Raw genomic sequence first — 25,545 nt, 5'->3', positions numbered from 1 at the left:
GTATGTGGCCAAAGACCCAGTCAACCAGAGAGGTGAGCAGAGACCACAAAATGACACCTTTGCTCAGGCAGAATCCATCAACAGACACTTAAAACATCATGTAATGCTGAATTTTGTTAGGACTCTCTAGATCTTGAAACAGGATTTATGGCATTTTTTAATATAAGTGAATTTCATTAAATAAATAGAATCTAAAATCAGAAAAAGTTGGTACAGTATGTAAAATTAAGACTGAAAATAGTGCTGTGTAAATCATCTGTGTCCTGTATTACATTGAAAACAATACAGCAGCACATTATTTGATGTGACACCTCATCCATTTTATTCTTTGTTCAGAGTAAACACTTCAGTTCTGATGCCTGCAGCACATTCCAAAAAAAGTTGGGACAGTGAAGCATTTACCACGGTGTGATGTTGCCCTTCTTTTTCACAACTCTTAAAAGATGTTTAGGGACTGAGGACGCCAAGTTATTAAGTGTGTCAGGTGTCATTTTCTCCCATTCTTTCTGCAACCAAGTCTTAAGGTGCGCAACAGTCCTGGGTCTTCATTGATGCAATTTGTCTTTGAAAATGTGTTCTCTATTGGGGACAGGTCGGGGGTGCAGGCAGGCCAGTATACATTTCCACTGATTTGGAATGTAAAACCGTTTCTAAAGCTTTGAGTGTTCCCAGGGTCACAGTGGACTCAGTAATTTTGAAATGGAAGAAGTTTGGAAGTACCCAGATTCTTCCTAGAATTGGCCTTCTGGCCAAGCTGAGTGACTTGGTAAGAAAGGCCGTGGTTAGGGAGGTGACGGAGAACCTTCAGAAGTCCTCAGTCAAAGACAGAGAACCTGTCTCAAGGACGATCATCTCACAGTCAGTCCTTTTGGTGCAGAGTGGATCTGATGAAGTACAGTTAAGTCTTTGGTCAGAACCCCAAGCACTGTGTCTTGTGAACACAGCACAAAGATGACACAAGCCAAGAAAATTCTGGCGTGACTTTGGGATAAGTCTCTGATTGTCTTCAAATAGCCCATCTACAGGTCACACTTCAACTCCACACAACATCTGTGGAGAGACCTATAGATCGCAGTTCACAGATGTTTCCTATCTATTCCAGTGGCGATTGAGAGGCTCTGACAGGAAAAATCAGATCAATTCCCCAAAATCCAGGTGTACAAAGTGTATAGACACTTGCCAAGCTACCTTATCAGTCATTTGTGCTTCTTTTCTTTTAGCATGTCATATCCTGGAGTGCTCGGAGGGTTTAGCCCAGGAAGTCATCAGTACCATCGGCCAGGCCTTCGAGCTACGTTTTAAACAGTACCTAAAGAACCCCCCCAAACTGGTCACACCCCATGACAGGTACATGTAAATACTGTTGTTCATGTGAGCCCCAAAGAACTGAATGTAGTGTCCACAGTGTCCACAGTGCCCCAAAGAAGAGCTTGTGTTTTGTCACTTGTAACGTGTTTGTGCATCTGCTTTTTTAACACCCCTTTATCTCCCAGAATGGCCCCTTTCGATGGCTCTGCGTGGGAGGAAGAAGATGATGAGGCTGCTCCACCTCCTGATGTCCCCTATTACAATAATTTCCCTGGAAAACAGCCTCCCCCTGGTGGACTGGTTGACATGAGGACCCGCCCAGGGGCCACTCTGGTGAGAGAAGTGCACAGAAACACAACAAGAGGATGAAATGTATACATATGCGTACATGCATGTACATATCCAAACACAGGCAGCTCTGCAATTAAGAGATGATACACTCGTAAGGAATCTCCTGTGTGTTTCAGACATGTTCACTTTTGAGCCTAGTAAATTTGAGGGCAACAGTAAGAAATATATCTGATGTGTTCACATTGTGTGTTGACTTATTATTTGTTGATGTGCCTCTGTGTTTGCAGCCCTATGGACAGCCAGGTCAGAATGACATTCACAAGCAGCCTCTGCCACCTCTGCCAGGTGAGATCTGTCTCTGTCCATCTGTCTCCAGCTCTCTCTCTCATCACCTGTGAATCTGAAAGGGAATCACCCAGGGTGCCATTCAGACGTTTAATGGAGACATTAAACAGCTTCTTGGATAACTAGTTATTTCCCTCAGTATGGATCAATCTGTGTTCAGTCACATTAGGATGAAGGAGTCCTTGAGTTCTGTGCCACAATACAGCTGATTAGAAATGACAAGGTTATTGAACTTTTTTTTTTTTTTTTAGTGGGTGCCAAAGAAGGGGTTCGGGAACTGTTTGATGATCCTTCATACGTCAATGTGGACAAGCCTCGTCCTCCAGCTACAGCAAATGGAAATGCTCACAGAGATGCTTTTGACATGAGTAAGTCTATGAGTAAGTTGTTCATGTTTTTCTGTTATCATCTTATGCTGAGAACATCATATGAGCTTGATACATGTTGGGAGTGCAGATTACTAAATAGCTTGCTGGGAATGTAAATTACAAAAGCTGATGACTAACATTTCTTGTAAATGACAAGATGTGTGGATTATAATCAAAGTTACCTAAATTACTGGTAATAGCACATTTTTTACCACCTGTAAAGATTAAGGTTTAATCTCTGACTAAGGAGAAGAGCAGTGTGTGTGTACTGCTGTGTACTCGACATTCCATATGACTAGCTAATTAAAGAGTGGAGTGGCCCACAGAAGGCATCCTTGGAGAAAGATAAGGGAATTAGAGTGCTTTTGTCCATTACAGGGGCATTTTATGCAACATGATTGGTTGCCTGCCTAAAACTTTTCACAATAAATACACAGTCCACTATCAGTGTTTAGCATATATCTATCAGAGACCATGTAGTTCACTTGGCCAAGGACATAAAAAATTGAAATGCAGACAAAAATTAAATGTTTCCTATAGAAGCATACATTTGAGGATTTTACCAGGGCAGTATAATATTACATCATTTGTATTTTGTTTCTTTTAAAGAGCCATTTGACGATGCCCTGGGGGTCTCTGGACACAGTGGCCCAGGCTCAGTGACAGCAGTGCCCCCTCTAGTGCAGCAGTTGCAGTGTGAAACCTGGTTCCATGGTAGCTTAAGTCGTAGGGAAGCGGAGAAGCTGCTGATCCATGACGGAGACTTCCTGGTACGAGAGTCTGGGACCACGCCGGGACAGTACGTCCTCACGGGACAACAGGGGGGTCAGCCCAAACACTTGCTCTTAGTCGACCCAGAAGGAGTGGTGAGTCAGGGTGGAAGGAAGGGATCACAAGAGCAAAGGGGAGGGAGAAACATGAACCATCAAACACCTGTGCTGCAGGTGTATACTGTATGTTGTTAAACTTGCTTCTAACAATTTTTTTTCCCTATAGGTCCGTACAAAAGACCATCGGTTTGAAAGTGTGAGTCATCTGATCAGTTACCATATGGACAACAGACTCCCCATCGTATCAGCTGGTAGCGAAGTGTGTCTGCAGCAACCAGTAGAGCGCAGGGCCTAAAGTTACAGACACCAATGAATTTACTCCACCAAATATACACACTCCAACAGCAAATCTACACAAGACAAACACCTTCATGTGCTATAATACACACAGCAACACTACACTTTGCACACTTACACATATACATGAAGCCCAAAAAGAGGACAAATTACCAGTTTCTCTGCAAAATTGCATTTGCTGCTGTTGCCATGTTTCTGAAAGCCAAACTTTGACCTGCAGTCACCCATCACCGCCACCAACTATCAGGCTCATCCCTCCACAACGAAGACGCACTGCTGCAATTTCTCCACAGCCTACTGTGAACCAGGGAGGAGCCCTTTGCTAATTTCAGAATGGGGCAGAAAACTAATGCAATTTTTTTAAGGAAAAAAGATGACATGATTATGGAGGAAAAAAAAGAACACTTTAATAATACATGGAATTGTGTCCAAAAATAATGGAACTGAAGAGTAAAGAAAGGATCATTAATGGGACATGGACTGATGTTTTCTGTGCTTTTAACTATGTGGTCTTTCATTTGGGGGAAAATTATTTCCCTCCTTAGACTGTTGCTGGAGGGTTTTAGAGAGAACACAGACAGGATGGCAACCGTTCTTTGCTTTAGAGACTGACCATTTAAGCAGCAAACCTGACTGAAGTAAGTCTGCTTGGTGAATATGCATAAACAAGCTTGCCTTCAGTCTAATCAGGAAGGCCACCCCACCCCCAACCACTCCCCTCTAAGAGACTTTTGAACTTTATCCCCTGGTGTGATACCTGCTGATGTGGAAAGCCTGGATGCAAAACTGAGACTGTCATTGACCATCATATGTTTTTGCTTTTGTTTTGTTTTTGTTTTGTTTTTTCCCTCCCTGTCTGTTGTCTTAGGACTCATTACTTACTGGACATGCTGAGTTCAGGAGGATCTAAAGAGCTGTATCACCCAGATCCTTCTGTAAACACATACAACGGTTATACCACACACAGTCTGCACCACCTGGCATGCCAAAGAACATGAACTTGGTCGCTAACAGCAGAGGAAGCCATCATAATTGTCAACGGTTATGTCTTGTGTGTTTACAGCATTGGAAGCTAATTTAGACTGAAGGAAACAGATATTAAAATGAGCCTATTTAGAGAGGAGAAGAAGACTAGGTGCTTGTGCCTGAATACATCATTAAAAAGGGGATTTTTTTTTAAGTGCATGATGGCACCCACAAACACAATAACTAGTACATTTTGAGAAGCATAGACCATTTTTGACCTATTGCTTTTCACTGATACCTTTAGTGTGTTATTCTGACAGTAAAAGAGACGTTTTAAAGAGACCTCTGTAAGTGTTGGCCGATGAGAAATGCTGAACAGTCTAAGCAGTGACTTTCCCTCTGCAGAAAGGATGTAAATTGTGTCAGTAACAGGTTTGGTAATTTTTTTATTTTTTGTATTGTGATGTTGCTTTACTTTTTAATCGCTTGAGGAAAAATGTCCTTGATTTAAAATCTTGTATGTAGATGAAATGGGTCAGGGGTACCACATAAGGACATAAATGTTTCAGGAGCATTGCTGACATTGAAATGTTAAGCCAAATGTTGCTCCTCTGTGTGCTGATTTGAGGACCTGGAGGGAGAATTTCACACCTTACTTTCTCCTTTCCTCTTCCTCCTCTCTCAGTTCATGATGTTTTTTTTAAATATCTTTTTAATTGTGCCTTGTTTCTTCAATGCAGTCATGTCACTTCAGTGCAGTCACCTTATGCACTTAATTCAAATGTAGTTGACTACAGGAGAATCTTACACAATCCTCAGTTACTGTAAACAAGACTGCAAAAATGACACTCCAATAAACAGACAAAACAGATCCAGTGATGGCAATCTCCTCTGATGCACATTCTTGCATTCAGCTTATAGTCACAGATACCTGATGTCACCATAGGGGAGGATATATCTTGACCATCTGTAAACAACATCATTTTTATTTACACTGGACAGCTTGGTATTAGATAATTGTTTTCATACGTATAAATTTAAAGACTTGTTTAAGTAACATAGCCAGGCACCATAGCACTGAGGTAGCTTTTTAAACCAGTTGTCCATGAGATTGAGGCCAAACTCCTGAAGAAGGGATCTTTCAATATATAAACATTTATTGTCAACTAGTCCACATACTAGAGTCACACCTTGCACTCTTGTCTGTTCAGGTGTTTCAGGGATGAGGAAAACCAGAGTTCTGCCATTACTGTGTGTGCCTGCCATGTACTGAAATACACCGTTCCCTCCGCATCATTAGTGAACTGGTCCTGTGTCATCGGTGTTCATCACAGTTGCCTTTGTTGCATGAGAATCCTTTCAAAAAACATTTGTTGTATATTGTTGGTGATGGTAATAGTGTTGATGATGCTGTTGTACTTTTAAATTTGTGTTTTGAAAGCCAAAGGTTACTTTTAGATAGCATTCACAGATTTTGATTTGTACTTTGTCTGTTTTTAATATGTTTTTGTTTTTAGGGAAATGTGTGTTTACACCTGTATCTGAAAAATATAGATTGCATATATAAATACATATATCATTCATCTCTCTTTGTGAGTTTGACTTTTGATATGATAAGTGTGTACAGAAAAAAATAGTTAAACAAAGGGGCATTTAAAAAAAGCTTTGGAAAATGAAACAATAACAGCACACTGCTAGAAAGCATGATTGCCTGTCACATACTGTCCAGAACAAAGAATGTAATGTAGTGGAAGGTTGTATTGGAGCTACTGGAACGATCCTATTCGTGAACAGATGAGACTGTAAGAGGCTGATTCAGAGATTGTCAGAGCTCAGAGAGAGGGGTACTTTACAACAGAGGGGAACAGTGCACAGCCGAGTTAAACAAGGCATTTAATCAATCAGCGGATGTTTGAAAGCAGTAGAGAGTCTAGAAAAAGCAGGATGTGAATGGAGATGACCTGCACTTTGTATAGGAGGTTATAAGTAGATGAAATAACTGTGCCAGGAATATGGAGCAGACCTCAGCTCATGCATGAGACAAGACCAATCTCATTTGTCAGACCTCACCTACTACTGCTTCTTCCCATCAACTGCTCTCCTTGTTGCCGCTACCTGATCACTCTCTGGAGCCATGCATCCCCAGCGACCTCTTCCGCAGGCCATGCCATCATCCTCTCTGGGACAGAACCTGCAGGGCATGGCCACAGGTCTGGGTCAAGGCAAGAACTTCCTGGGAGGAAACTATGCCTACAGCTTCATCCAATCAGTCAAGGAGTGCATCTATTTACTTCTGTGCTGCTGGTGTGTCAAAGAGATTCTGGACTGACAGTTTGAGAGAGAGTAAATCAAATGGTCAAACACTGATTTTCCCTGTTTCTCCTTGGGCCTCTGTAGTGTAAGTTCTACCTGCTTTTATTACATCACAAATGGGGCGTTTAAACAATGGTGCTAGAAAAGCACTGACAAGAATTATTCCTGTCTCATACTAACAACCACTGCAAAATAAAGTCTTTGTAATTTACACAGATTGTGCTACTTACTGTACATGGTGAAGTTCTCAGTTTTAGAAAGCAGGTTTACTACATACTAGAATTATTTAATGATTTAAAATATTTTATTTCTGTTTTTCAGAGTCTCTAGGATGCTGTTCTTGAGTGCCCACAAAATGTACATGCACATTTTCAGATGCTAATTGTAAGAATTTCCTAATTTCAGATTGAATGGCAGCCCTGATCTTTGCTGTACAACTCAAACTAGTGTTGCACTGAATAAAGAAACATACTTTTATGTCTGCATTTTTGTTCATTTTGTTTTAGTTTGAGTTAACAGCAAAAAAAGAAATTAAATTATTTTATTTAGGTGTCACATACATAACATTATATGCCTTTGAGACTTTATGGATTATTTAGTTTGACAAATTTTGGGAAGGAAAATTCCCACTAGAGGTCCCGAATTATCATTTAGGTAATGATCAAATACACAGTATACATTTTACAAGCTTTTTTATATAGGAAAGAAGAATAATGTGAAACCGAGGACTCGTGCTTGAAACAAATACAACATATGTAGGATATAAAATTTACATAGTCACCATCACCTGCATATGTCAGTCAACTTGGAAGCTTTCCCTGAGACGCACAACGATGCCGTTTTACCATTGGTGGAGCTCGAAGATGAAGGGCGGGGCCAAAGCGAACACCAGCTGTGATTGGACAACAGGCGCGTGAATCATACAAGTTCAGGAGGCACATTCTAAGTTTCCAAGTTTGATGGGAAGAACTTAGAAGCGTCAGCTGTGTCTCTGACAGGTTGTGGGGATTCAAGTGTAACGTTAAACAACGGACCACGGTAAGAATGGCCAGAATTTGAATGCAATTAACACATATTTGGTTAGAAAATAGCAACGTCTACTCTCTTGTTGTTTTTTTCTTCTATCCTGTCGCCACACGCGTAGTTTCAGTCATGTTTTTCCTGGTTGCTCGATGGACTGTTGCAACGTTAAGTGGAAATGAACTTATAGCACGCACTATAGTCTTCAGCACATAGAGAAAGTGAGTTTTTTTGTTTAAAGTGGTTTTAGTTTTTGTTTGCCAAATGGCATTTCCTGTCATAGGCTTAACTCCTTCATTTAAACAGTCTATATAATAATTTGGCGAACCGCCCTCTTTGTTGGTGATGCTGTGAGCTGGTTATGGTGCTGGCAGCCTAACGTTGATGTCATATTGGCTTGTCCTGTAGTTTAGCTCTTTGACCTTTTTTGGTAATTTTTCCCTGCTGAGGCCAGGATAATAAGATTAGGCCTGCAGCTGTGACCTATGTGACTGTATTTTGCTCAAGAAAAACGGTGCATGTGACCAATATTCATATGCACAACATAACACTTTTGTACGTTTGTTTTTTCGTTTAAAGATGAAGTAGTTAAGATCACATGTGGTTCCCAGTATCTGTAAATATGCAAAGTTGAGATGTGACGTAATCCAGCTTTAGTATTGTAAAGCCAGACTAAAGGCAGTGGAAGTGTTTTTTCTCTGTTTAAAACCTACAGCTTGTTCTGTGTTTAAAATAATCTTTTAAAAACTGTCCTCGGAATACATTGCCACCTCAGTGTTCCCCGCGGCCATGCCCTGCATGCTTCTTTCTCTGTCTCTATTCAATCTCTTGGTAGCTATATTTAGCTGGTATCTATTTAAGACATTTCACTATATGCTCAACAATGCTCCTTGGGCCCTAGACTAGATTCAGTAGGCTCCTCTTGGGATGCACTCGATTAGAAGTCCTAAATTGCGGAGCTGGGCCAGAATTGAATTTGGGAAGTGAAGTGTGTCATTACCCACACAATGTGCTGTTAACTTAAGTGGTTTGTTTGTTCTGCAGTCACTGAATATAGCCAGACTACACACACATAAATGTGCATCTCTGTTAATGTCATCTGCTGCTATTTGAAAGGAAAGGTTGAATACCTGACACTTGTATCTCTCTTATACTTCAGTGATCTGTTTGTTGTTGCACTTCCGCAAAGGTAGATTGGACCAAAATGGTTCCACTAAGTCTCATTTTACTGTAAAATTCCTATGCACTATACAAATATGCAGTATACAAATGTGGTGGTTTGCGGACGTCTATTTAGCAGACCAACTGCTTTGAAACAGGCTATTCTGCTGCCTGTGTGTGCAGAATAGTACCAGCCTTAGTTACCCATGCCTCTGCCAAATCATTTCCCAGATAGTCAAAAGCAGGGGTGTCCAAAAAGCCGACATCACACACAAACTACTAATGAAGAACTGAATGGTCTGGGAGAATTGGACTTCCTGCACATCCATTTGCACACTCACACAGCAATGTGTTAGCAACACCTTACATTAGGCTAAACCCTTTGTTGACAGAATGGGTGAGGCTGAGTAGCATAGTATAAGATCATTTGCATGTGTAAATGTAAGCTGTAAATTTCTTAAAGCGGCAGTACTCACACTGTCACTCCTAATTGTGGTCTAGTGGCAGGCCTCTGAACAATGCACCTGCTGACGTGGCGTTATTAGCTGTCGCTTCATTAGGCACACTGGTAAACAAACCAAAATCCTGTTTTCTCACCCCACAATATTTTAAACTTAGGCTTCACCTTGGAGTTTCAGGGGATATAGGAGCACTGAGGAAATAAATTTGATCTGTTCTCAGTGAAACGCTGTTACTTCTATGGTCTGTTTTGTATGTTCATCTTGTATTGCAGGAGACAGACAAAGCCTCTAGGGGGTCATGTCTGGTGGCACTAGTTCTAACAACAGCTGGACCATTCTCACTCCTGAGGTATCATAACTCTGTAAAGAGAATAGGAATGTGTGGAGTTGGTGTGCATGCCCTCAGTGAAAATACTTTTTTATATATATATTAAAAAAAACAACTTCTTGTCCCAATTGATATCCTTTTGGGTCACCTGAATATAAAGTAGGTTTCTGTAATAAATCTGTGTTTCTTGCTTGTATTCAGATTTAATTGTTATTCAGGAAGGTAAACTATTTTTCAGCACTGATCTGTGAGCAGGTTACGCTGCCTAAGTCTCTTTGGCAGTAAGGTCATGATGCTTAATTGTTACCAGAGCTCAGAAACAATCAAAAGAACCTGTATGTTCAGATGAGGCTAGATTGGGTCAGCTATAATACTTGCATGGTAATGTCTGTGTTCATGTGCTTTGACTGTCTTTTGTTTGTTTGTTTGTTCTAGGAGACTGTTGCTGAAACCCTGAAGCCCCTGGCGGAGAGGGCAGAGCACCATGAAGAAAGCCTTATGGCTGCAGCAGGTGTCTGTCACAATACATTTGAGGATTATGAGATTATTTATGTCACAGGAAAAACTTTTTTAGCATGTCTGTTATCACTTATATTTTTTTCCTGTATTGCTACTTAGTTTTACCTATTTGCCCTCACTGATAATCAAAAGAAACGGCCTGAGAATAACGTACTATATCACCATTACGCTTCATTGTGGGTATGCACACTGATGACCCATGTCAGAATTGCACCATTTGAAATGTTCACAACTGAAATATTAACTACTACTAAAATAACTACTTCTCTAAAAATGTCTCTTCTTGGCAGCTATGTCTGTGTTTGATGAGCCAGGCGCTGGGCTAAACCAGCCCACAAAGGGTGTAGCATCTACGGTGCAATCCCCTGTGGAGGGCCACCTGGTAAGATGGCAATACACATGCTTTTCTATTTGTTAGTCTTTTAGTTTGTAAATATGCAGTGGTCTGAAGGGATGCTCATATCTGGCTATCTGGAGGATGTACATTAAAATGGTTCCTACCATAGCTACCAGGAGTACTTTTACTCTCATGTGGTTGTGCAGCCATATTAACACCCTTCTAAGTTTTCATGTCTGGAAGATGACTCATTTCAGATGGGATCATGCTACAACTTTTTTGTGAAGTTTTAAAATAATGTTTAAATAATGTTACTAAAGACATGTTTGTATTTAAAGAATTTTAGAAAGAAGAGCAAGCACAATTTATTGTTCTTAACAAGAGCTTTATTACAGACGGGTGCAGAAAGTCATAAGCATCAACACCAAAAATGCTTAATATATAGGGTGTCCTAAAAGGCTTGAGTGACAGTGTTATACCCCCAGGAAGTTTAGGGGCCTGATTTTTCCACACAGGTATCAGAGCCAAGTGGAGACACAGGCACAGAGCCCACCACCTCTTTGGATGTCTCCAGCAGCTCTGTTCCTGGCAACAATGCTCTCGGCCATTCAGAGGGTCTACCTGAGGGCCTGGCAGAGTCCAGCTCTGACCCTGATTTATTCTCTGACTCCTGCACCCACGTTACCCCCTCCTCTGATGAGCCCCCAGCCTTTCTGCTGAGCACAGAGACTCTGGGAGAGGGGCAGTTTACACAGGAAGAACAGAAGCTTGCCGAAGAAGAAACACTGCATCTCCTAAGTGGGGCAGAGTCACAACAAGAAGGGGAGGCATCAAACGTGTCTCAGCGGATAACTGACTTAGGGACCCAGGCAGGTATGAACAACAACACTCGGGTCATTAATATAATGGCTTCATCATCGATTTTATTATATTTGGGTTATAAACATGGCAAAAGTCATCAGGTGGTGTGCCTGTACTGTTTCCATTCTTTTTTTGGAGGCTAAGACATATGTCCTATTTGTGTTTGAAGTTTACCTAGTCGACCAGGTGGTTATGGACTTGTTCAGTGTCTGGAGAGGCTGTGGTTGGTATGAGGAATGGGGCACGATGGGACAGAGAAACATTTATGTGCATGACATCCTGCAAAATTAAATTGGCTTCAGAGGGACTGGGACCTCAAAGAGTTTTTTTGCAGTGTGGTGTTTTTAGTGTGCAGCCCTTTGTCTCACTGCAGCTTTAAAAAAAATTATACTTCTTTTGCTTTGTTGTGCATTCTTTCTTACTTTTTTTTTGTTTGTTTACCGTTCCGTGTTAGTAAGTTCTTAACAGTGCCCATTTACTGTAAAGTACCATCATTCTTTAACAATATAAAATGGTATGCAATTAGTTTGAAACTTTATAGCACAGTTGTTTCAGCCTGGTAGAACTTCCAAAATGAAGCATTTAAGACACTTTACAAACTGTTTATTCAGCCTTTTTTTTGTAGCTGAATGAAAAATAAGGAATGGCAGTGGAGCAAATTGACTAGCATGCCACGCACAGCAGAGCCAATAAAGAAGCTAGTTTTGCATCCTTAGAGGGGTTTTGTGTCATAGTGATGCATCAAACTGGTTATAGCACCATAGCTGCTGTGCTATCTAATATCAACTCTGTAAGTGCAGCAGCTTTGTTTTAAAATAATGAATGTCAGAAAAAAAAAACGTTGTTTCTACCCAAAAAGTTTTCACCACTTCTGCTTAGGGGGTAACCATAATATAATCAAACCTATTGATTGCAAGGTAATTATCAAAATATACTTTGACAGCTTTTCACGTTCTTTACTTCCACTGCTTCAGACTCCCCTGTGTATTCAGAAGTTGGTGAGGAGAAGATCGGAGAAGAGGGAGAGCCAGAGGTGAGAAAGAGGAGGTTTCTCTTAGCAAATCTGGAGCAGATCGGACGGACAGAAGAGGAAGAGGAAGTAGAGGAAGAATTTCAAATGCCACGGCGAGTGGAAGAGGGTGGATTCTCATTGAACAAGTGTATCCTGGGTGCACTCATTCTGTTAGGCCTCGGCACCATCTTTTTCTCAGGTAGGCATCTGCATATGACCTGCTGAGAAGGCAACTATCCCATTTTGTTATGTTAATGTTTGATTTTATAGTGAGGTTAGATAGAAGAATGTGATGCTAGCAGAGGACTAGAAAGAGGGCCCTCTGAGACTGAGATGTATTATACCTGCAGGTGTCTTCATGGACCTGGATGAGGGTAATTTGGGTAAATGAATGAGTGTTTTCTTGCCCCCAGCATGCATCTTGGTGTGTATGTGCATGCATAAAAATCTTTTGCTTCTGCCACTTCACAGAAGTTTTTTTTTTCCCCTCCTAAGCCCTGCATGCTTTTCACATGTTTAAGCAAGATGGGAGATGACATACACTTTGGCAATGAGGCTTATTTGCTGTCAAATAAAAACCTTGTACTACATCACCACAGTCTAAACCAACAGCTTTAGCTTGCTTTTTCTATTCAGGTCAAAGTCATTAGTATGAAAACTTTACAAGAACTTAAAGGTTAAAGGGTAAGGTTGGTTATTTTCTCTATTGATAGCATTTTCAATAATTCCCATACATGAATATATTGTTTCTAATGCTTTTTTATTTTAAATAAATTACACATTATATACTACTCTATGTGCCCATACTCCATTGCTTTGGCTGTTTTTGAGGTGGGTCTCACTTTTTCTAGTGATACAATGGAATGTGAAGCGTTTGCTGGCGTTGTTTGACTGTATATTGTGCACGGTGAAATAAAACTTTGAATAATGATTTGCAGAGAGTGACTATGGTACAGGGGAACTGAAAGCTTCAGAGGTACCAGGAAAACAGGTCAGCCTGAATTTACTTTTGTCTCTATTCAGTGTTCCTTGTTGTCTAACTTTTATACATTATATATGCCATGTTGTGTACAAGGACGGTTAGTGTCACCACATGTATTTTTAGTGTAGTCAGTAGGAGAGCAGCATTACTGCTGTTGTTGACCAGCTGTCTAACTCCGTACTTTTTGTACTTTCCCATGTCATCAACTTGTACCATTCTTTCACATCTCATGTACTCTGTCAGTATTAAAATCATGCCATTGTGTTTTACTGTCTGTGCAATTTGTTGACAGGAGTTGCTTAGTCCAGAGGTTCCTCCATCCCCAGTAGAAGCTGACAGAGAGATTCTAAATAAATTGGCCAAAGGGAGCCAACAAATTTCAGTGCTTCAAGCCCAACTTCAGGTGTGACTCCATTCTGTCTCTCTCATCATCTCTCATATGTTTGTGTGTGCACATACCTGGCATTGCTCACACTGTTGGGACCAGAACGTGTTCACACGCCCACATCGTGGGGACTTGGCCTTGAGGCTGAGTTTAAGTTAGGGTTAAGCAAGTATTGGATATGGTGAGGGTTAGGGTAAGTCTCTAGAAAATGAATGTAAGTCAGTGTAAAGTCCAGATGAAACGTGTTTGTATGTGCACACAAGATATACAGTACATGCATGTTTCTGTGTATGAGTTTCACTGAGTGTGTAATTCTGACAGGACCCTCCTTTCCTGTTGTGTGTGTGTGGTTTTTTTTTTTTTTTTTTTTAAAACAGGCACAGGAAGAAGAGCTAAAAGTAGCCAAGGGACAGGCAGCAGAGGGAGCGAAACAGCGACTGCTGTGGGAGGAGATGGAGAGGGAAAACAGTAGGTTGAAGACAGAGATGGCATCTCTCACTGTCCTTCAGAAAGAAAACGAGAAGATGAAGAGAGAGCTGGACTCTATGTCGGCCCTACAGAGAGAACTAGAAACACTGAGATCCACTGTGACAGAATTAAAACTTTCCTCAGGTACAAAGCGACAGAGGGAGGGGATGTGGAGAAGAATAGAAAATGTATAAGAATGAGAGTTATTAGAAAGCTGGGGACACTGGAGAAAGTTCCTTTTTAATTTTCTCACTCACCTTTGTAGTGTTAATGACTACCTGTTTCCTTAAACAGCAAGTGAAGCATCTGAAGCACCTGTGAAGATGACTACATCGCCCCCCAGTGGCCAGCCAGAGGACACCAGGCAGGGGACTGCTGGAAGTGCAGAAAGGCAGGCAAGGAAACTGTGGGATGACCAGAAGCAAAAGAAGAAAAATGGGAAGAAGGATAAATATGACACTGGTGAAAAGAATAAGTGGAAAGAGACAGAAAAAGTTGAATGGAAAGAAGGAGAGAAAAGGGATTACAAAGATGTAGGTAAATCTGAATGGAAAAAGGAAAAACATGAGCAAGGAAAGACTGTGAAGGATACCAAAGGCAAGCACAAGAGCCACAGTGATGAGACAAAACAATGGAGGGAGAAAGACTGGAAAAAAGAGAAGGCTAGCAGAGGTGATGAAGGAAAGCCATGGAAGGCTAGGAAAGAGGAGAAAGAGCAGGTAGAGAAAAGTGAGAGAAAAGAATGGAAGGAGGAGAGAGACCAGAAAAAGGCAAAGCATGGAGAAGTGAATGAAGGTAAACAATGGAGGACTAAAGTGGAGAAGGACTGGGAGCAAGGAAATGACCATGGAGAGAAGCACAAGGGCAAAGAGGAATGGAAAGGAGAAAAGGAATGGAAGAAAGTGAAAGATGGCTCTAAGGAAAGTGGCAAAGAGAAAAGGAGGAATAAAGACTGGAAGGAGAAAGGAGAGAAGAGAGAGTGGAAGAGTAAAAATGGAAACAATCCAGATAAAGAAGGAAAAGAAGAGGGAGAAAGGAAACTGTGGGAAGAGAGCAAAAATCATGGTAAAGAAAGGAAGAGAAAGGATGAGGGGAAACAGTGGGGTGAAAATGAGTGGAGGAGTAAAACTGGTAAACATGACAAGGAGGGGGAAAGGAAGGATGAGAGGAAACATTGGGGAAAGAAAGAAGAGTGGAAGAGAGCAGGCGCGAAAGAGAGAGAGCACAGTGGAGAGTGGAACAAAGACGGCTCAAGCTCTCAGCAACACAAAGATGAGCACAAATTTACCAGTAAACACTACCATGAAGAGCATGTGTGGGGTGACGGGAGTCCCCCTCAAACACACCACCGACCCTCCCTGGACCAGCCTGAATACTGGGTCCAACAGAGAGACCACCTCCAGCACATCCTCAAACCACCACAGCACTGCAACTCAGTGGAGACCTGTGCTCAGGCGGAGGGACTGATCCCTGTCCCCTTATTTGAGTTTGAGGTTATCCTCCAAACTTACCTAGCCAAAGCAGAGGAGGTGGGAGTGGAGGCTTTCAAAAGAGAGGAGCTCATGAAGCTAGTCACAGAGTTCTTCAAGGATGGAGTGTTTGTTCATGACCAAATGCAGTTTCAAGAATTTGTGGAGGAAGTTAGTGATATTTTAGAACACATGGTGGAAGAGGATGAGAATGAGGAAGAGGAGGATAGCGCCATAGAAGAAGAAATGGAAGAGTTTGAACGCGAAGTGATGAAAAGGTTTTCAGCCCCAGGAGCTAGAGAGAGAAAGAGAGTCGACAAGGAGTGGAAGAAGGAGAATGGACGAGGTCATGGTTGAAGTGAAAACATGGGTGGATCTGTCAGAAGTAGCTAAGAGGAGTCGTGGCAGATGAGGGGCCGTTCAGAGGGAACACTTCTTTTTGGACCACAGATACATGTATACATCTTTTTTTTTTACAGGATATTATTTACCACTTTGATCTGTTGTCCAAGTGATAATTTATGTGTCACTGTTTCTGGAAGTTTGGTATTTCACATGCACAATGATAGAGAAAGGGCTTACATCTACTGTACATCAGCTAATGTGTTTTGAGATGGACTTGAGAGAAAATGTCGCTGGTAAAGCTTAGTCTTTGTGTCCATAGCCAACTCTTAAAACCCCAACAACTAAGTTTTTGTTTGGGGCCGAGCACCTGCAGCTGATCATGAACACCCGCTCGTGTGAAAATATCTTCTGTAGACGGCGTTACGTTCTCCCTCTGCATAGAGGAGAATAATCCTGTTAGAGTTGGCTGCTTCTCTTCTTTAACTCTCATCTTTAGTATAGTGTTTCCCACATGCCGTCCTCATTAAATTGCTCTAGCATGACTTCAGTCATTAAGAGATTTTATACTGGGTGGTGTGAAACAAACGGGTGAATATTTGATAAGACGTTAGAAACGTGCTGATTTTGTTTTTGAATGTTTGTATATGCTGCAGTAGACGTGTTTATGCAGAAATATTTAGTTAACTTATCTAATATTGGCATAATAATAGACTTAAAACAACTGGTGGACGCATGAAATATTGACATGTTGAACATGTATGCCTATTTTCAGGTACAAAAAAAACAAACATGCTGTGCACTAAAATGTCTATCATTATAAAGGTAACTTATATTTATTAGATTTGTCGTGGCAAATGGATTTGAGAAAAGCTGTTTTTATTTGTTTACACACTAACCACTGAAATGTTCAGGAGCCTACGCTAACAGAATAGGTCACTGCAGAATCATACACTGTGTGGGCTTTGTATGTTAGGGTGTGTATTTTTGCCCATATTAGTATCATAAGGACAGAATAATAAATGTGATGAACAATATGGTGTCATGTCTTCTTTTTGCTGACCTCTGAACTTATTTTAACATCTTCATGGAGTGTTTCATTTACTTATCAGACAATGACTTCAGGTCTTTGTTCATGCTTCACCTGTGAGTCTGTTGTGTCTGTCAATCACTGTTCCTGTTTGAATTTAGGAACTGGAGCATCAGGTGGGTTAGATACTGAACTTTTTATGTGAATATTCTACCAGTACACTTATCCCTTACATCTAATAATAATGTAAAACTGCTGTACTGTGGTAATAACCAACATGTACCTATCCAACCATATCCTGCTTCCTCTGTGTAAAAGTACATTTTCAAGCAGAGTTAGGTTCCCTGTGAAAGGAGACGCTGTAAAACAGACCTGTGGATGTAAGTATATGACTTTACGGACCTTTAAGCACCACACTTTTTATTTTATGAACAAAACCTTAACCTTAAAAAGCATAACCTGCATCTACTCTCAGGACCAAATGCTGACTGAGTGTGTAGCCTCCAGCAGGCAATCAGGAAATTAAAAGTATCAATTACGTTTTGAAATACAGAAATGTCCCAATGTACAAATACACCTACAACACCAATCAGGAGACAACAAGCAGCATTGCCCCATGAAAAACCCTGGTGCCTTTATATCCCTGTATATACAGGAGCACTGATTTTTCAGTCCTTTCTGTAAACCATTAAATTTGTTAGTAGTTACTCTGTCACTTCAATGATGGCCAAGGGAGTAGGAGGAGGGGAGCTGTAGGCTGCTCTTTATGGTGTATGATGGATATAGATTGTGGGTTTGTGTGTGTCATACAGCTGAGACTAGAAAACTAGGTGTGTGGATACTTGGATGATAAAGCCATTGTGCTTGTTAGCACTAACTGCCTCCCTAATATGCCAGTTGTGCACATCCTGTCAGAGCTTCTGCTTAAATAATATCACTTTCCTGAGATGAAACCCAGGTGCCACATTCTCAAAAGTTTGTGCAACACAAACTCTATAATTAGACCTGATTTGCTGCTTTATTTTTGCTCTGCAGTCTCGCCCACAGTTTCACTTCGTAGAATGTTAATGAAGAACTGTGTCAGTCAGGAAGAGTTTGTAAAAGAGTTCACAACATCTTTGTTTGCCAGGCAGAAAAAACAGCTTGGATTCATATTAAAATGGGTCTCATCTGGATACTGCATTGGCTCTTGTTTGCCATGACCATATAATTAGGTGTTAGTCAAACGTGTGGTCAAAAGGAAACTTCTGTTCTTTTAAGTGGGCAGTTTTAAAGCATGCAGTCTTGCTCTACTTCTAAGTCAAGTACTTAAAAGAATGTTTTTAAATACTCTTGAGCACATTATAATCAGTTACACTTCATGATGACAGGATATAACTTTACATTCAATGTTTGTTAAATGTTCCACAGAAAAAATTAGTTTATCGGGAAGATAGAGCTGCTACCCTGCACTTTAGTGTTGTGTTGTGTAGTGGTGGTTGTTTTCACTGTGCATGTTTAATTAAAACAGTGGCAGTAGTAACAGTCTCTGAGGCTTAAAGAATACATGGCTGCTTGTTGTATATGTGGAAAGGTCCATGTTTCCACTTGCAAGAAGAGTTGAAGTAGGCTCAGTGGCCACTAGATGGTGACAGAACCAAAGATCCTTGTGCCAAACCACTTCTGTTGTTGCATAAATTGGTTAACTGGTGCATGTACTGGTGGTGCCAGCTTGCCTCTGCCTGGTCTGGCCACACATATAAACAAGGACATCAAGTCCTGGCTCGTCCACTGTGGCTCTCGGGATTGTTTCTAGTATCTGACTCATGCATCTTCCTGTTTTCCTGCAGAATGCTGATGACCCTGCTGCCGTTTGCCAACGTTTGAGCTCATTTGACAGGGACAATGATGGAATACTCAGCTTCCTGAAGTTCTGGCAACCGATTGGGCAACTTGCAAGCAAGCATGTTGGGTTCAGCCAATAAAATGTCCTCAGATAGTGTGTTGCAGCTCCATGTGTGTTTCTGTCTTATCTGTGTGACACAAAGTTAGTGGGGAAAACGGGAAATCAGCCAAATGGAAGACACCCTAAAGTCTGCAGGATGTTGTATTTTATCAGTAGACTGGTTTTCTTTTCACTCTGTACTCTCTCCACCATCTGCCAAATTGGCACACTCAGTGTCAGAGAACCCTTTCAGCAGTATTAAAACCAGTCCAAGCTGTTTCCCAGCACACAAACACCCACACACTCTCACAGCTGCTTGTATTTACAGGTCTGCCGGAGGATTAAAGTATGGGAACGCTTTGTCTGTGAGCCTAGAATGCGTGTGTAAGCACTATGTATTCTTAGCTTGAAAGCAAACCTAGGGTGGTTCATCATCTCTCTCCAGGTGGTGTGGTGTTGGTAGAGCAAGATTTCATGGTAAAATCTAAATGGAACGTAAAAAAAACTCTTGTGTTCCTCGCTGCCCAGGCCTTTACAGTAGCTTGTTCATAAGTCCCCTCTCTATCTATCTTTCCATTCTTTGTACCAGTGAGAAAATTGTTAGGGTGTGGCGTAAATACATCTGTTGGGAAAGCTTTGACCAAACGCGCACTTAGACACGAGTGCGCGCTTGTTCCTACGTGTTGAGAAACTGTGGGCCACAAAAAAAAAAAAAAAAAAAAAAGGTAAGAGCTGAATGTGCATGGATAAAACTGATGAACTGAATTTTTGTGCTAAGCTCTACTAATAAAGACTTGCTCTGTTTACTTGAACATCGTAAATGTTTGTAAGAAAACGCTGCTTAAAGCTGCTGTGTTGCTCAAGCTGCGCCTCTCTCCACATTCCTCCTCTCCCAGGCACACGCCCTATGACAATGAAAAAAAAGTTGGCTGCAGTGAAAAGTTAAATCACGGAAAAGATATGCGTTACTGGTTAATCTAGCCCACGACTGAAGAGGAGGATCTTCGAGAAAGAAAGGAGAGTAGTTGCTGAAATAGTTTGTTGCCCTTTCTTCCCTGTCCTAACGGTGAGTTTCTACTTTTCTGACTTTGTATTTTTGTGCTTCGCTCTTTATTGTGGCTGCACATTGTAGTTCAAGTGTTAGTTTTTCTGATAAAGCCGAGCTTTTCTAGGCAAGCTAGAAACGATCCGTTTAGCTATTTTCTCCACAGTGTCATCAATTTTGTATCATTTGTGGGCATCTCTGTTGTCATTGCCCAGCTTAGTGGCCACAGAGATCGGGTTCTCCTCGGTAATCTAACCCCAAAACCTTTACACTTCCAGAGAAACTAGAGTCCTGAGTTTACTTATTTATTTGCAATATGTGTATCGATCCTGCCTCTGGTCACTCTACAAATTGTCAGAAGTAGTTAGGGCTAAATGCAAATATAGGATACGGGCAAGCCCGACATCTCCGTTACGCACGGAACTGGCTTGCATATGCACCGAGCTGGTTATCTAATTAAATGGTCATACTGTGATCATTGTCCGATTTGGAGTTTGTCGGGCTTAATTGTTACGATACTGCAAGTCCCCCAGCTCCCCTACGGGAGATTCGACTGGTTTCAACCTGTTCTAGTTAATGACGCGGAGGAGAAAAACCGACCTGGGCGATGACAGGTAGCATTCTCATGGAGGAAGTGAGTCAGTCACACCTAGTGCACACGAGACGACCAGGGTGGAGCTGACCAGTCACTGGGATTGATCAACGCTTAGGAACTATCTGGTGTCAGTGCACAATAATGACCCGGGTTGTTTGTGGTCACTGGAAGTCATACAAACTTCCAGTGTGAAGTTCCTGTGCTGTCAGCGTGTCAGCAGCTGGGGTGGTGGGGGTTGGACTGGGTGGACTGGGTGGCCCTGACTAAGCTGAAAACTGGTTTGTACTTGTCAAGCCTAAAGCAAACTTCAGCACTCACTGTTAGGTCTAACGTCTGCACAATACAAATACTACTTAAACGTGAAGTCAGTAAACATGTTAACTGAGAGATTTGTTGTTATTACCAAACACAGAGAGACTAATGGGTCTTTAATTCACAGTTCAAACTGTGGCACATACATTTATTTAGCCTGTCCTGTTGAGGAGGGAAACCTTTTCAGGGGAGATCTGGCCTGCACTGCAGCATAATCAAATAATACAAAATCAGACAAACAGATTAAACAAGTGATAGTGCTAAGTAGGCTATGCTAAGCTGAGCTATAGAGACAAAGGAGACATTTCCCTTCTAATTTTAAATGGTCTTGAAATCTGCCAGAGAATCAGATATTTTTACATGACGTTTAATTAACCAGCTAGTGCAGCAGTTTCCAGTCTGTAGATCAGGATTGCCTAAGAGGTGACAAGATATACTGTATGGGATGGATTGTAGAAGATGTTTCAAGCCAAAATGACTGGGAACTGCCGAACTAGCAAGTGTGTGTTGCAACATTCCAGTAAAATGACGCAGAAAAAATACAATGTAGTGGGCCTCACATAAGCATTCATTACACTTAAGTCATTATAATCATACCCTCCACGCTCTGAATCACATGCAGTACATGTGCTGTGAGGCTGAATGAGAGTGCCGTGTGTACTCAGTACACACTCACAGTGAGGCCACCTCTCGCTCTTATCAGGCAAACCCTACCACATGTTCCTTCCTACCCAGTTGTAATTCTGTGGCCCTGATGGCTCCAATTCTGACTGAAGCCTTCTTGGTTTAATGTGCATCTCATTACACGGGGAAGCGTTGGAAATGGATGGTGGCCTGTTGCATTATGGGCTGCACAGATACAAAAACAGACAATGGTCCGTCTGCTTCTCTGCTGTTGTTTGTCTTAAGGTGTTGGGGCGGTTATAGTAACATTTTAATTATATGTGTGTGTGCTGGCATGGCAGGGAGACGTGAAACCAAATCCAGGTTTTGGGTTCCTGCTCTCACTCACTCAGTAATTAGGTTAATGCAGTGTAAGTCCTACATGGTTTGGCCATTTTTAGATGTGCATGTGTGTGTGTCTCTCTATCTTTGTGTGTAGACCATGTACAGAGGTAGTGTGATCTTTGAGGTGTGTGACATCTGTGTCCAATGAGAAATTTACCAGCTTCTACAGTTACCCCAACAACAGTACCCCTGGCATGCACTGTCATTACTCTTCCTGTGGCCACCGCTGCCTCATGGTAGTTTCCACTACATACTGGAAATCCTGTAGCAAGGTTTCAGCCTGCTCTGCTGTGACACTTAGCAACTCTACTCAAGTAGCAATTGCATTGGAAATTTACTGGACCTTCTGCTGAACTGTGGCAGGATACATTAGGTTGCAAAGCAGCGACTCTATACTGTACATTTTAACACAGTTTATGTAACTCTCAGTATGTCACAGTTCCATACAGTTTTTGCAGTAAGTATACTTGTAATCAACACGTTGGTAATGTATTGGAAAACAATAAAATACAATATGTACTGATGTCTGTACTGCATGTCATAATATGTTGCTGGTTAGAATACCCCAGTTCCATATGATGTATGTTTATCTATCCATCCATTATCTATACAGTTTATCCTGTAAAGGGTCATGAGGGATGTTTATATGGCACAATAACTGTAGGCAATATACATCCTATATGCTGTGTGCTAATTGTCATAGTAAGCAGTTTTTACATCTATACAAAAAAACGATAGGCCTACTAACAAGCAGTAATACGTCCAGTGATGGATGCTGATCACACTTCTAAATGTCACTGCCAACTAAATATGCATAAAAATGATTTAATGTTTTTGTTTCTTTGTTTGTTGGGGGTGTTTCTGAATCTATTTTACCCCTGTCGACAATTAGTTTTAACTTGTTGTGGCTCTCTGAGCAGCATTTTCACTTCCTTCGTGCATGCTATTCTGAAAGAATATTATACATTAACGGCACACTCAAAAATGTTTTGACAGTTTTGATTAGACTTTATTTTGTCATTTTTCTCTAGTGAAAACACTGCACACTCAAAATCTACTTAGAATTAGTGTGGTGTGGAACAGCTTGTGTTATTGAAAATGTCACTGTCGATTAAACTTCAGAAAGACAGAGCAAAAAGACTGAATATACAGTATATACATATGGTTTCTGAGATCGTCCTGGAGCTCTCACATCACCACCAAGAATTTATTTAAATTTGTGCCGCTGTGAGTAGCTCCTCTTTTTCATGTGTTCATTGCCTTGTGAGATAATGAGCCTTTTTCACCGGAGACATTTGTCACAGTAGGAGACGTGCAGGTGTTACTAATGACACGATGATGGCTCTGTTCTATTCAAGTGTCCCAGAGGCTTTGGCAGTGTGACAGTGAGTCAGCATGCACGATATGTGAAGCAGCTAAATGGAATTCAGCCACCATTTATTTATTTATTTATTTATTTTATTTAAATAAAATGGATCAGTGAAGTTAGTATGCATATTGTCTTTTTAATCACTTTTCCAGTGTGTATTCCAAATATCTGTGAATTGGCATATAGTAGGAAATTGAGGTGTAGTTATTGTTTTCATATTAGATTTGACATCCGATGAAAGCAAAAATATATTTTCATATTTTTCCTGTTCTTCTTGTGCTGTCCAACTAGCAATTAATCAAATCTTACGCATGTATGAATCAGATGTTCAGCTGAGGGTTTAGTTTCAAGTAGCTGATGGCAGCGTTAGATATTTGCATTCAGATGAGTTTAATTGATTGGTACTTTTAACTGGCTCTACAAAGACAGGTACAGTATGCAGCGTATTCCCGCAGTGTGTTGGGATGTATGCTGCAGCAGACGGACAGCAGGCAGTAATCTGAACCCGTGGCCTCCCGCCGGCTTCTGGGGATCAGATGTCCATCGCCAGAGATCGCAGCTCCCATTGTGCTTACCTCAGAGACTCCCCTCCTCTCTCTCTCTGTTTACTTCAGAGAACATCCATACTTGGTTCTTTCCTCTACCCCCATTTACCCCCACCTCTTCCTTTATGCTGACATCACCTGCGTGTCTCACCTTTATGTTCAGAGGACCTGTCCCAATATATCAGTTTCTAATACAGTTTAAACACATGATCTAACACCGAAGAACTGCAAATTAGAAGCACTCAGTTTAAATGCATGTACTAGGATTCCACAGAATTTAAATTTTTAAACTTGACCAGTCACCTGTGCGCAAGCTTTCCATTGTTAATTACATTACTCATTTCTGCAATCCAAAAAATCTTAAATACCTGAAATAATCCTTTTATACCCCCAAGACACAATGTAAATATGCTTTCATTTTAACAAAATTTTTGATCTGTTAGTGTAACAGATGGCGTAAATTTAGCTAGAGTTGGTAACCTAATTAACATGCTGTCTGAATGTCAAAGATACTGCCATATCTTTTCTCACTCAGTTTTCCTCTCTGCTTTTTGTCCTTGCCTTTCTTTCTTTAGATATGGAGGCAGCCATTAAGACAATAGTGACCACATTTCTAAGTTCTGCCAGAGGGAAGGAGAACCTAGATTCCAAAGCCTTCCAGAATCTGGTAAAGAAAAACCTGAGTGGCATCATGGAGGTAAGGCCCTACAGTACATATTTCTTTGCTATTCACTATCATCCTTTGCTGTAAACAACCCATCAATATATTGAGAATAGTTTTTTTATGCTGCCCCGGGTGTTCGCCGCAGCCGGGGGCGTTATGTTCTTGGGTTGTCCAGCTCGTTCTTGTGAACGCAGTACCTCAGGAACACCTTGAGGGTGTTTCTTTAAATTTGACACACAAACATCCACTTGAACTGATTAGATTTTGGTGGTCAAAGGTCAAGGTCAGTGACCTCACATCTGTCCCATTCTGTGAATTTAAGTTGGCAGAGTCTGATTCTGTTGTTTTTTTGTTTTTGTTTTTTACTTTGTTTTGCACAGCGTAACCACGATACTGCTAACAGTATTCTCTGCTTCTATCTATCCCTTTGTATTCAGGATACAAACAGCTCCTCAGCCATTAAGGAGATGCAAAAAGGACTGGATGAGAACAGCGATGGAAAGGTCAGCTTCCCGGAATACCTCACTCTGATTGGCTATGTGGCCAACACCTTCAGTCAGAGCAAGAGTGGATGCAATGCAGATGCATCATAGATGTTTGTGAAGCTGCAATGTTTGAGGGATCAGAAATGTATCATCTTTTTTCCTAGTATCATCTCTCATTTCTAAGTGTTCCATCATGTATCCATTTCATCTTGACAGTCCATAATCCTTCTCATCCTTCTGCACAATCAACAAACTGTATGATACCCTGAACTACACCTTTAAGGTGTGTTTATGTTAACCCTTTTTCTGTCATATTGTGCTCCACTATCAAGGATACAGTGAAGGACTCTGAACTGGACATGCCTTTTTTATACCAATAATACAAAAAGTGCAGTTTTCAAAATAAAACTTTATAGTATATTGTGTGTGTAGTTATTTTAGTATGTCATCATTTCATTTGTATTTGCATTTACATAAAGTTCCATTATAATTCAGCTGAAAACCC

The 25,545-nt window shown here is 41.1% G+C and overlaps 4 protein-coding genes across 8 annotated transcripts in view; all 4 read left to right on the top strand.

The window, feature by feature from the left end:
* shc1 (SHC (Src homology 2 domain containing) transforming protein 1) overlaps window positions 1–5,929 on the top strand; it is an 11,147-nt gene extending 5,218 nt beyond the window's left edge. The window contains 7 exon segments of the mRNA XM_020607174.1: window positions 1–32; window positions 1,221–1,347; window positions 1,494–1,641; window positions 1,887–1,944; window positions 2,196–2,312; window positions 2,922–3,178; window positions 3,309–5,929. The exon segment at window positions 1–32 is cut by the window's left edge and continues 16 nt beyond it. Coding sequence (XP_020462830.1) covers window positions 1–32; window positions 1,221–1,347; window positions 1,494–1,641; window positions 1,887–1,944; window positions 2,196–2,312; window positions 2,922–3,178; window positions 3,309–3,437 — 868 coding nt within the window. The 3' untranslated portion in view covers window positions 3,438–5,929.
* A 121-nt stretch (window positions 5,930–6,050) lies between these two features.
* On the top strand, window positions 6,051–6,895 carry lenep (lens epithelial protein). Its single transcript, XM_020607173.1, has one exon. It carries the CDS (start codon window positions 6,540–6,542, stop codon window positions 6,732–6,734), a length of 195 nt encoding a protein of 64 aa, XP_020462829.1. The 5' UTR covers window positions 6,051–6,539; the 3' UTR covers window positions 6,735–6,895.
* A 754-nt stretch (window positions 6,896–7,649) lies between these two features.
* Window positions 7,650–17,103, top strand: pbxip1b (pre-B-cell leukemia homeobox interacting protein 1b). 5 transcript variants are annotated; one of them, XM_020607241.1, is made up of 11 exons: window positions 7,650–7,756; window positions 9,633–9,709; window positions 10,124–10,199; window positions 10,498–10,589; window positions 11,060–11,417; window positions 12,380–12,616; window positions 12,768–12,791; window positions 13,356–13,408; window positions 13,692–13,802; window positions 14,162–14,396; window positions 14,547–17,103. In XM_020607241.1, exons 2-11 carry the CDS (start codon window positions 9,659–9,661, stop codon window positions 16,076–16,078), a joined length of 2,769 nt encoding a protein of 922 aa, XP_020462897.1. In that variant the 5' UTR covers window positions 7,650–7,756; window positions 9,633–9,658; the 3' UTR covers window positions 16,079–17,103. The 5 variants fall into 5 exon arrangements, with proteins under 5 accessions (XP_020462897.1, XP_020462900.1, XP_020462896.1 ...); XM_020607244.1 differs by having other exon boundaries at window positions 12,768–12,800; window positions 14,162–14,252; XM_020607240.1 differs by having other exon boundaries at window positions 12,768–12,800.
* A 2,741-nt stretch (window positions 17,104–19,844) lies between these two features.
* LOC109964133 (protein S100-A13) lies at window positions 19,845–25,460 on the top strand. Its single transcript, XM_020607216.1, has 3 exons — window positions 19,845–20,083; window positions 24,467–24,588; window positions 24,993–25,460. Exons 2-3 carry the CDS (start codon window positions 24,469–24,471, stop codon window positions 25,146–25,148), a joined length of 276 nt encoding a protein of 91 aa, XP_020462872.1. The 5' UTR covers window positions 19,845–20,083; window positions 24,467–24,468; the 3' UTR covers window positions 25,149–25,460.
* Window positions 25,461–25,545: the final 85 nt, after the last annotated feature.

This window comes from Monopterus albus, unplaced genomic scaffold (genome assembly GCF_001952655.1).
Source record: "Monopterus albus unplaced genomic scaffold, M_albus_1.0 scaffold84.1, whole genome shotgun sequence".
Classification (NCBI taxonomy): domain Eukaryota; kingdom Metazoa; phylum Chordata; class Actinopteri; order Synbranchiformes; family Synbranchidae; genus Monopterus; species Monopterus albus.
Note: the sequence above shows the minus strand (reverse complement) of the source record. Positions and strands in the feature narration are given on the sequence as shown.

Bases quoted from the DNA above. Each gene is read 5' to 3' on its own strand.
- lenep (XM_020607173.1), top strand. From the start codon at position 6,540: ATGCATCCCCAGCGACCTCTTCCGCAGGCCATGCCATCATCCTCTCTG.
- pbxip1b (XM_020607240.1), top strand. From the start codon at position 9,659: ATGTCTGGTGGCACTAGTTCTAACAACAGCTGGACCATTCTCACTCCT. The intron at 12,801-13,355 runs GTAAATGAATGA...AATGATTTGCAG, and splicing joins CCTGGATGAGGGTAATTTGG to AGAGTGACTATGGTACAGGG. The intron at 13,803-14,161 runs GTGTGACTCCAT...TTTTTAAAACAG, and splicing joins TGCTTCAAGCCCAACTTCAG to GCACAGGAAGAAGAGCTAAA.
- LOC109964133 (XM_020607216.1), top strand. From the start codon at position 24,469: ATGGAGGCAGCCATTAAGACAATAGTGACCACATTTCTAAGTTCTGCC. The intron at 24,589-24,992 runs GTAAGGCCCTAC...CTTTGTATTCAG, and splicing joins ACCTGAGTGGCATCATGGAG to GATACAAACAGCTCCTCAGC.